The 11,923-nt window shown below is 33.3% G+C and overlaps 1 protein-coding gene across 1 annotated transcript; it reads left to right on the plus strand.

The window, feature by feature from the left end:
• The first annotated feature begins 8,766 nt into the window (after positions 1 to 8,766).
• LOC144999917 (uncharacterized) lies at positions 8,767 to 10,010 on the plus strand. Its single transcript, XM_078959069.1, has 4 exons — positions 8,767 to 8,983; positions 9,068 to 9,247; positions 9,466 to 9,503; positions 9,613 to 10,010. Exons 2-4 carry the CDS (start codon positions 9,169 to 9,171, stop codon positions 9,805 to 9,807), a joined length of 312 nt encoding a protein of 103 aa, XP_078815195.1. The 5' UTR covers positions 8,767 to 8,983; positions 9,068 to 9,168; the 3' UTR covers positions 9,808 to 10,010.
• The last annotated feature ends 1,913 nt before the right edge of the window (positions 10,011 to 11,923 follow it).

The raw sequence follows: 11,923 nt of genomic DNA on the forward strand, positions 1-11,923 counted from the left end.
TATTTCTGAAAATAAAATAACAATAATCAACCAAATACTCGATAAAAATTAAAACTATGATAAAAGAACTCTAGAAATCTAATTGAATATATCAAAACGTTGAATGAGCAATACCAATAACAAATGTAAACTAGAAAAAAAAATACTAATGATTATAAAAAAATACTAATAATGATGAATTATAAATATTACCATTAGAGAAAAAAAAAACGAACCTTTTCTTATGTCTTCCTTTGCTGCCGAATTGCCCAAACTCAACAAATAAATAAAAGAGGCTAAGGACTTATATGTAGTAATTAAATGTGTGTTTGTGTTAGATACTAATTCTATGTGATATACTTAGTTTAATTGGACTTATATATTAATTTAATTAAAGATGGGTTTGACATAGATAATTCCTTATGTGATAGATGTGTTTGTTACGTTTGAAATAAAAGGATATGTTGAACTATTATAATAAAAATAAAAAACAAAACGAACCTTTTCTTATGTCTTCTTTTGCTGCCGAATTGCCCAAACTCAACAAATAAATAAAAGAGGCTAAGGACTTATATGTAGTAATTAAATGTGTGTTTGTGTTAGATACTAATTCTATGTGATATACTTAGTTTAATTGGACTTATATATTAATTTAATTAAAGATGGGTTTGACATAGATAATTCTTTATGTGATAGATGTGTTTGTTACATTTGAAATAAAAGGATATGTTGAACTATTATAATAAAAATATAAAACAAAACTGCTTGTGCCAAGTTTAGATCTTGGGACTAAATGATAAATGTCAAGCGCCTTTACCATGTCAACCACCAATTTTTTGTTTACTTTAATTTCGACATCTCATATATAAATATATATATATATATGTATATATAATTATATAAATATCGGGCCCCCCAAACAATGCGGGCACTGTGCGGTCGCACACCCGGCATATGTTAAGGGCCGGCCCTACTCAACATGGTTGGACAAGAAGCTAAACCATTGTTGGACAAGATCACAAGAAGAACTAGACAATAATTTTATCGAATTCCATTATATAATTAATATAGTATAATAAATAAAATAAAAGAATAAAGTACAATAATATTTGATGTTCTTTTCATAAATTACTAAAAAAATATACTTAATATAGTATAATCAATAAAATAAAATAATAAAATACAATAATATTTGAGGTTCTTTTCATAAATTACTAAGAAAAAAATAGTAATATCTTATGTGTTGTTTTCTTTTGAGATTTTTTCTAAAAAATGATAAACTATGTAAAAAATATAAAAGTAAATTAATATGAATATTATCACAAATCATGAATGCAGAACACATCCATTTTCTCTGAATGTTTTCTTTTTTCATTTTTATTTGGATGTTATTGACTATATGACTTTATGTTAAAAACTTTTTTTTTATGTTAATTACTTTAATCATTTTATGAATTTATGTGGAAAAAGCCTTATTTTTTAAAATGTATTCCTTATTTTTTAACTTGTGAACCCGCGAACCCATATACTTAAATGATTAATATGGGTTGGGTTGGGTTGAAGTTTCCAACTCATCAACCCGTGACCCGCCAACCCATCAACCCATGTATTATATGGGTTGGGTTGAGTTTATGTTTTATGACCAACCAACCCATCAACCTGTAACCCGCCAACCCGAACCCAACCCAATTGTCAGGCCTTATATATATATATATATATATATATATATATATATATATATATATATATATATATATATATATATATATATATATATATATATATATATAGTTGATGGTCATTTCAAATGGAGTGCACTCTATGCAACCCGCTACTAACATACTAAATTCATGTTCGGACAAGATACCAACCGTAGTCTTTTTGGAATAAAAAAACTTGATATAATGTTGGTGATTTTATATCATCAAATATTATTTAAGTGTAATAGGATTAAATTTGTTGACCAAAAGTGATCTTGTTGAATATTGAACAAGTTAGGATGGTGTAGGAGTGCACACTTGTTCAAGTTTTTCAAGATTTAAAGTACATTGCTATTTAGGGGCGAAGCCCCTAAACGAACGGGGGTCCGGGGGCAGCGCCCCTGTGAGCGGGGTCCCAGGGGCGGCAGCCCCTGGCTGGGATCGAGCTGCAACAAAAATCCAATTTTAGAAAGTTGACCCTTTATTCCATGACATCCGTTTAATGACAGTTTGTTAGTTTTATGACAGTTTCTAACTGTCTGTTGATAGTTTTCAGACAGGATTGATATATCCGTTTTTTGGTCAATATTCTGGTACATGTTGAAGAACATTTTTCATATACATTCTCAGATTTCATTCTCTGAATTTCATCCAATTGAGTGTTCGATCTGTACCATCGAAATACTTCAATTTGATAGTGAATCACGACTTTCAGAGAATCCAAGCAGTCTATTCATCCCTTTTTCTAACAAAAATTGAAGTATTCTGTAATCATGGCAAGTGGTGATTCTGTGAAGGATATGACAAGCAAGTTTAACAAATTGAACAAGTTTGAAGGGCAAGATTTTCGTAGATGGCAGAAGAAGATGCACTTTCTCCTTACCACTCTGAAAGTGGTGTATGTTCTTAGTACACCCATGCCAGTCTTACCAGAATCTGTTGAAGATGAACCTTTGGAGGCAACAAGAAGGAGATCAAAGTGGGAAAATGATGATTACATATGTCGTGGTCATATTCTTAATGGTATGTCTGACTCTCTTTTTGATATCTATCAAAATTTCGAATCTGCAAAAGAACTTTGGGATTCTCTTGAATCCAAATACATGGCTGAAGATGCTTCTAGCAAGAAGTTTCTTGTCAGTAATTTTATGGGTTACAAGATGACTGACTCCAGGCCTGTTATGGAACAATTCCATGAAATGTTAAGGATCTTGGGACAGTTTGTTCAACACAATCTGAAAATGGATGAAGCCATTGTTGTGGCTGTGATAATTGACAAACTGCCCCCTTCCTGGAAAGATTTCAAACATAATCTAAAACATAACAAAGAGGAATTAACTTTGACTCAACTTGGAAGTCATTTACGGATTGAAGAGTCCTTAAGGACTCAAGAACTTGATAACAATCCTAAAGGCAAGAACCAAGTTGGTTCCTCTTCTGTGAACATGGTGGAAGGAGAAAGTTCAAAGAATCCCAAGAAGTCTAATGGAAAAAGGAAGTTTAAAGGAAAGGATGACAAGTCTTCCAACAAGAAGGCTAAGTTGGTTTGTTGGAATTGTAACAAACCGGGTCACTTCAAGAAAGATTGTCGTCTTCGCAAAGTGAATAAGGATGGTGCTGGACCCAGTGGATCCAAGGATCCAGAAAAGCAACAAGGTCAAATATCTGTTTCATTGCAGAATTCTAAATATATTCAGAAGTATATTTCTGTGATTTCTGAAGCATTTTATGTGCAGGATGATAAAGTTGCATGGTGGGTTGATTCAGGAGCAACAAGTCATGTTTGCAAAGATCTATATTGGTTCAAGGACTTTCAACCAATTGAAGATGGATCTGTTGTTAAGATGGGAAATGTTGCAACTGAACCAATCAAGGGCATAGGATCTGTTTTACTTACTTTTACTTCTGGGAAATGTTTGTGTTTGAACAATGTTTTATATGTTCCAGGGATTCGTAAGAATCTCGTGTCTGAAATTGTATTAAATAATTCTGGTTACAAACAAGTGTTAGAAAGTGACAAGTATATCTTGTCAAGACATGGTTCTTTTATAGGATTTGGATATATATGTAATGGAATGATTAGGCTTAATATTAATTATCCTTCTAGTGGTAATTCTATTTTCATGGCTTCTAGTAGTACTAGCAATAATTTTCATAAATCTAATTTATGGCATGCTAGACTAGGACACATTAATTACAAGAGATTAAAAGACATGTCTAAAATGAGTTTGATTCCTGCTTTTGATATGCAAAATAATGAAAAATGTAAAACATGCATGCTAACTAAAATCACTAGACAACCTTTCAAAGATGTTGTTAGGGAAAGCAAGGTGTTGGATCTTATACATAGTGATTTATGTGATTTCCATGCAACACCTTCCCTTGGAAACAAGAAGTATGTTGTTACTTTCATTGATGATGCATCTAGATATTGTTATATCTATTTGCTACATTCTAAGGATGAAGCACTTGATAAATTTAAAATTTATAAACAACAAGTTGAGCTTCATAAAAATGAATTAATAAAAGTATTGCGTACTGATAGAGGTGGTGAGTATTATGATCCAGTTTATTTTGAATCAACTGGAATAATACATCAAACCACAGCTCCATATACACCACAACAAAATGGTGTAGCTGAAAGGAAGAATAGGACTTTGAAAGAAATGGTTAATTCCATGTTGTCATATTCTGGCTTAAGTGAAGGGTTTTGGGGTGAGGCAATGTTAACTGCATGTTACATCTTGAATAGAACTCCAAATAAAAGGAGTAAGAATACTCCTTATGAACTTTGGTGTAAAAAGGTACCAAATTTGAGTTATCTCAAAATTTGGGGTTGTAGAGCAGTTGTAAGGCTCACTGAACCCAAAAGGAAAACATTGGGTGAGAGAGGTATAAATTGTATCTTTATTGGATATGCTGAGCATTCCAAAGCATATAGATTCTATGTCTTAGAATCTAATGACTCTGTGTCTATAAACACAGTGATAGAGTCAAGAGATGCTATCTTTGATGAAGAAAGATTTACATCTATACCTAGACCAAGGGATATGATTCATCAATCTTCCAACAAGAGTATTACTCAAGCTGAAGATGTTTCTGGTGGTGCAACTTCTGTACCTGAACCTAGGAAAAGCACCAGAGCTAGAAAAGCTAAGTCTTTTGGATCTGATTTTCAACTATATTTAGTTGAAGGAACAAGGAATGAAACTATTTCTCAACATCAATATTGTTTTAATATTGAAGAGGATCCAAAGACTTTCAATGAAGCTATGGCTTCTAGGGATGTTCATTTCTGGAAAGAGGCAATTCATGATGAGATTGATTCTATTATGCATAACAATACTTGGGTATTGGCTGATTTACCTCCTGGTTGCAAGGCATTAGGATGTAAATGGATCCTCAAAAGAAAAATGAAGGTGGATGGCACAATTGATAAGTATAAAGCCAGATTGGTTATCCAAGGCTTTAGACAAAAGGAAGGTATTGATTTCTTTGATACTTATGCTCCTGTTGCCAGAATTTCTACTATTAGATTATTATTAGCTCTTGCAGCTATACATAATCTTGTGATTCACCAAATGGATGTGAAAACTGCATTCTTGAATGGTGACTTGGATGAGGAAATATACATGAAACAACCTGAAGGGTTTGTGATGCCTGGAAATGAACATAAAGTGTGCAAGTTAAAGAAATCATTATATGGTTTAAAACAAGCACCAAAACAATGGAATCAAAAGTTTGATGATGTTGTCTTGTCTAATGGTTTTGCATTAAACCAAGCTGACAAGTGTGTATATAGCAAATTTGATACTTCTGGAAAAGGAGTCATGATTTGTTTATATGTGGATGATATGTTAATTTTTGGTACTGATTTAGAAGAAGTTAATAAAACCAAGAAATTCTTATCATCCAGTTTTGAAATGAAAGACCTGGGGGAGGCTGAGGTAATTCTTGGTATAAGAATTAAACAAGGAAACAATGGGATTTCAATTTCTCAATCTCATTATATTGAGAAGATATTGAAAAAGTTTAACTTTGAGAATTGTTCTCCTGTTAGCACTCCTATAGATCCTAGTCTCAAGCTTTTGCCAAATAAAGGATCTCCAGTGTCTCAACTTGAATATTCTAGGGCTATTGGTTGTTTAATGTATGCCATGATTAGTACTAGGCCTGATATAGCATATGTTGTGGGAAGGCTTAGTAGGTATACTAGTAATCCTAGTTCACATCATTGGCAAGCTGTGAGTAGAGTATTCAAGTACTTGAAAGGGACCATTAATTATGGTTTAACTTATAGTGGATATCCTTCTGTTTTGGAAGGTTATTCAGATGCCAGCTAGATTAACAACTTAGAGGATCACTCCTCTACAAGTGGTTGGGTGTTTCTTCTTGGCGGAGGTGCCATTTCTTGGGCATCTAAGAAACAAACTTGTATTACTAACTCAACCATGGAGTCTGAGTTTGTTGCATTGTCTGCTGCTGGTAAAGAAGCTGAGTGGTTAAGGAATTTGATTTATGAAATTCCTTTATGGCCCAAACCGATATCTACCATTTCTATCAGATGTGATAGTGCCGCAACCTTGGCTAAGGCTTATAGTCAAGTGTACAATGGAAAGTCTAGACATTTAAGTGTTAGACATAGTATGATTCGTGAGCTCATCATGACTGGTGTGATATCTGTGGAGTTTGTAAGAACTCAGTTGAATTTAGCCGATCATCTAACCAAAGGGTTAGCAAGAGATCTTGTGCACAAGGCGGCTATAGGGATGGGTTTAAAGTCCACTTAAAATCTTTTATATTAAGATACCCAATTCCCATCTAATGCAATATTAGATGTTGAATTCAATGTGGAAAGCTTAATACTTGAAGATTGGAACACATTTTATGATCATCCCAAGGTATGTGTTCAGTACTGCAAGTTAAGGAGGTTGAAAATTTATTTCTTAATAGTTCTTTGAAAAATTGCATTTGCAGGTGCAAGAATAAAAGAACTACCTATATAAGCATGAAGTTTAGTTGCTTCAAAAAGTTGGGACTTGGCTTTGATATGCTTATTGAAGGATGGGACACAAGCTAGTTAAATATAGTGTCAAGTTAGAAATTATGAGAATGTAAACTGGTGTGTGTATTATCTTCATGTATTCATTTTGAATAGAAAGGGTTCAATCCTTAGAGACACCCTGATATTCGAATATTTGGATTGAGTAATATACTAATATGAAATTCAATCGTCACGACATTTCAATTAGGCATCACTTTGTTATTGTTTATGTTTTGTTTTTAAGTTAATCAGGATTACACTTAAATGGGGGAGGTTTATTGGTGATTTTATATCATCAAATATTATTTAAGTGTAATAGGATTAAATTTGTTGACCAAAAGTGATCTTGTTGAATATTGAACAAGTTAGGATGGTGTAGGAGTGCACACTTGTTCAAGTTTTTCAAGATTTAAAGTACATTGCTATTTAGGGGCGAAGCCCCTAAACGAACGGGGGTCCGGGGGCAGCGCCCCTGTGAGCGGGGTCCCAGGGGCGGCAGCCCCTGGCGGGGTCCAAGGGGCAGAGCCCCTGGCTGGGATCGAGCTGCAACAAAAATCCAATTTTAGAAAGTTGACCCTTTATTCCATGACATCCGTTTAATGACAGTTTGTTAGTTTTATGACAGTTTCTAACTGTCTGTTGACAGTTTTCAGACAGGATTGATATATCCGTTTTTTGGTCAATATTCTGGTACATGTTGAAGAACATTTTTCATATACATTCTCAGATTTCATTCTCTGAATTTCATCCAATTGAGTGTTCGATCTGTACCATCGAAATACTTCAATTTGATAGTGAATCACGACTTTCAGAGAATCCAAGCAATCTATTCATCCCTTTTTCTAACATATAATGTATAGTCTTCTGACGAATCAGTAGAGAAGATTACGCGCCATACAATTCTTTTTGGAATAATCATCGTATTGGACATCTCATTGCCATCTATCGAATGGATCTATGAATTAATTTTGATTGTTTCAATAGTAACAAAAAAATCAATTCAAAATAAAGCGATTATGTTTTTTTGGAATAATCATCGTATTGGACATCTCATTGCCATCTATCGAATGGATCTATGAATTAATTTTGATTATTTTTTGTTTTCTAGTTTATGATTTCAATCTTTCTTAATACATCGATTTATGATAATCTGATTTCACGCATCCTTAAAAAATGATTTTGTATTCATGTTCATCTACTTTCTGGAAGCGCCAATGATTCTAATTTATGATTTATAATATGTGCTAATCTGATTTATGATTTTATGAATTGTGCTAATCTGATTTTTAACTCATGTAAATTGAAATATTTCATTATTTTTCTTCACTTCTTTTTTGTTAGTTTTCCAATAAAAAGTAAATTTATTTGTTTTCTTTATAATACAAACTTCAACATCACAAGTTTTAAAATCTTTGTTGGAGCCTAAACAACAATTCAAAAATTATTATCCTTGTTGGAAAACGATTAAACACCACATGTTTATATTTAGGTGTTTCCTTTACTTATTTTATTCTCATTGTTTTATAAGTTTACAATAATAACATGTCTTGAAAATAATTATTGGGTGGTGAGATAAAGGAAGAAAAAATATATAAAAAAAACAGAATGTTATTGTAAAAATGATTCCAACGATCAATTGTAACAAAGTTTATTATAAATAAATACAAAAACAAAAGTCATCGTCTTTTACTAAAAAAAAAAATATTAGGCTTATTATATTTTGCCTGGGTTCTCAAATCGGTTTGGAATTACCCTGTTGTTTTAGCCTAATGCTCTGCTTGTATCTATAAGGCTACACAAAGTGATCTCGATATCCCAAAGGTGGGGATAGAAAGATGTTTATTTTCATGCTTGTTTAATGGTTGAAAGATGGAATGAAAAAAAAAATTACTCATTGATGTGGTACTAATATGGACAAATCGATGAAACCATAGATATACGACTATATAACTATTATGACCCTTAGTAGGTTTGAGTATTGTTGTATGTGTCGATATGATTTTATAATTCATTATGTATTTTTATATTAGGAAAAAAAAAAAAAAAAAAAAGGCGGGGTGCAGCAGAAAATGTCTAAAATCTATCTACACGACACCCTGCACAAATTCAGAGAAATGCAATTGCCATTAAATTGGGGTTACATTGCCGACCCAATTGTCTCTGCAAACAATGCTATCCCCAATTAATACGCCATTAATGGAGCATCATCACATCCTTCATTGCCCACCGCTGTTTCCAGCACACATATGCGCGATTTAGGGTTTGTTTTGATGGGCTTAATTTCCTAGTGATGGGTTCTATATTACTATATTCTCAGTCTACTGATATGGGTCGATGATTCCAGGTCGACTTTGGTGTTCTGATTCGATACTAGAACAACTTTTGATTGTATTTAAAGGGAAAAGGTATCTCATGATCGTTGATCTGATTTGATTTGATTTCAAGATGAAGGCTTTTGGATTATGGGTTTTGTTTTTGGTGTTTGCAACAGCTTTAATCTGCTTATGTTTTCCGTCATTTTCTGGTAATCTCTCTAATCCTTGCTGTTTACTGTTTACATCTTTTCTAATCTACTCTATTTACAATTCTCAATACAACATCAAAAAAGATAATAAATAGGAAAAAAAAACAGTATTCTTTTGGATAATCCAAAGTAGAATAAGCTGTCTATATACTTTTAAGGGAAGGAATAGTTATCTTGATGAAATTCAGTAACAATTGTTTTTGTATGGGGCTATGTAGAAGCAAGCATGAACCTACACAAGGGCATGAAACTTAAGGTACACTAGTGATATGCTTCAAGTCTTGAATATATTATAGGATTTAATTGTTTTGAAAGGCTCAATTATATGGATTGAATAAAAAGTAGAGGCTTGTGTTATGTGGCAGGAGGATATGAATCTTGATGATGAAAGCAACATAGATTTGTTGGATTATCACAAGATCAATCCTGTTCCAAGTTCAAAGGCCTCAATAAGGCCAGGACCCATTCAACATGGGACTCCTCTTATGCCTTTCATCCCCAAGGATCCACCTCCTGGACCTGATCATGGCAATGATGCTGATCATGTAGTGTTTCCTTAGAATGTTTCTTGTAAAAGTATGGAGACTTGTGGTCGATAAGGTGTATGTATGTACTTTGATGATTTCAATTATATGTGTTTAAAGTTTAAACATGTCCATTTTTTGTATGTAAAGAAGTTCTAAATGTATTGTCATACAATTAATCCATTCCATGTAGATTGGAGCACATTAGGTTTTGTATCAAAGGGTCGTAGTTTGATAAATATCTATCAAACCATTGTTTTGGTTGACTTTATTCACAACAAATTATAAAGAAAGTTGGTTTCAAAGAAAGTTAAGGGACTAGAACCGACCGAATGAATAGTTAAAGGTCTAAAGATTACGAATATAGAAGAAGGGGGTTAAAGTGAATTTTTTTCCCAATATATAAAATGCAATGAAGAGAAGCGAAGGAAAAGGGAGAGAACCAGAAGAGGAAAAGATGCGTGTTTTCAGAAATTATTTTGGAAGGATTTGTATAGAAAGAAAGAAAGACAATAAATTCCTAATCTTTCTCCCAAATTGAAGTGATTTTGAGCGGAGGGGATCATTTCCGATATAAACACATTTTAACATTAATTATATATGCATTTAAAAGATGAATTCTTCCCATGCGTCAAACTCGGGATTTCAAATATGAGCTCTATCCTTGTCAAATATTCAAATATGCCTCGATCGATCCTCACCATATATAAATCCCTGAAAACTTGGCCATAGTGTTTATAGGGTTCGACCATAAGCATATCAAACGAAATCGTGGAGAGAAGAGAATCAGAGTTTTAAGAAGCATTGGAGTAGGAAGCTTTCATTCGGGTAAGATACATGTTCTTCTTGTTGATGCTCGTTCTCCTCCAACAGTAGATTATCACCTTCATCTTCTATTCATTGTTCAAAATTTTGTATAAGAAAAACACAAGTTGCAGACAAGGCTCCTATGAATTATGTTAAGGAAGGTGATAGATAAGGTTAAACCGTTAAAAAATAATCTATGTATATAGGGCTGATTTTTATTAAATACACCTATCTGAATTTCCAATAAAGTGTTGTATGGTGATATTAAATTATAAAGTCAGTCCCTGAGGTTTTATACCGTTCAATTAAAATAACTTTCTTGGAAATTACAGTTTTGGCCAAAAACAAATTCCATGGATATTTCGGTTTTATTAAATCATACTTATTATCGGGCTTTCTAACCACTCAACTTTACGTGAAGCTAAAAGTGTTTAGAAGTTACTATACCTCAAAAGCTGAAATATGAACTTGTAGAGACATATATAATGCCTTAGAATGTTTGTTTGGATTTCAACATCTAGGAAACCGATTCAACACCAAAATATAATAAATCATTACATTCCCCTCCATATATATTTTTTTTTTTTTCCTTCCGATTATTAAGCTTGCGAAATAAATAATTTGCAGAATATACTTGATCAATTGCAATGATGTCATGGGGTCTGGTGCAATCTAGCAGCTTTCCTTGTGCATTTTCCTATCGTTCAAAGCAATTTGGTAATACAAAAAGAGTAGTGAAGATGAAGTGCAGCTTACAATCTCCTCAAAATCCAAATCAAATGAGGACATTCTCTGGTTTCCGGAGAGTCAACAACATGGTTAACAGAAGCCATTATTTCCACTCAATGATTGACGCTCCTGAGAAGGACGTAGTATGGCAATCGCACATGCCCAAATTTGACTACTTTACAGAGAATGCTAGGAAAGTTATTAAGTTTGAACAAGAGGAGGCAAGAGTGCTAGGTCAGAATTTCGTGGGCCCAGAGCTGATTTTATTAGGTCTTATTGCTGATGACACTGACATGACATAGCAACAAAGGTCTTAAGCTCAATAGGGATTTATTTGAAACTCGTACGTGACAAGGTCAAACTACTACTTATTTTTAGTGCTAGTGATAGTGGATTAGTGGTTGCGGATTTGTTTCTGATTCTCAAGAGATTCCGTTTACACCTCTTGCAAACAACATATTGCTTTTCCTGTATCCATATATAGTGACCGTGGTCTACCTGGTAAAGCTATTGATATAATCGATGAAGCCGGTTCATTTGTTTGCCGAAAGCACGAAAATGAAGGTCTACACTACCCTGACCTTCTGGAAGGACTTAAACGGTTGAGAGAGCTTAG

The sequence above is a fragment of the Lactuca saligna genome, chromosome 6, assembly GCF_052625555.1.
Source record: "Lactuca saligna cultivar CGN05327 chromosome 6, ASM5262555v1, whole genome shotgun sequence".
Taxonomy (NCBI): Eukaryota; Viridiplantae; Streptophyta; class Magnoliopsida; order Asterales; family Asteraceae; genus Lactuca; species Lactuca saligna.

What these genes read in the sequence shown, in the direction of transcription:
- LOC144999917 (XM_078959069.1), top strand. Translation starts at nt 9,169, where the DNA reads ATGAAGGCTTTTGGATTATGGGTTTTGTTTTTGGTGTTTGCAACAGCT. An exon ending in ATGTTTTCCGTCATTTTCTG is followed by an intron (nt 9,248 to 9,465) that starts GTAATCTCTCTA and finishes GGGGCTATGTAG; the next exon opens with AAGCAAGCATGAACCTACAC. An exon ending in ACAAGGGCATGAAACTTAAG is followed by an intron (nt 9,504 to 9,612) that starts GTACACTAGTGA and finishes GTTATGTGGCAG; the next exon opens with GAGGATATGAATCTTGATGA.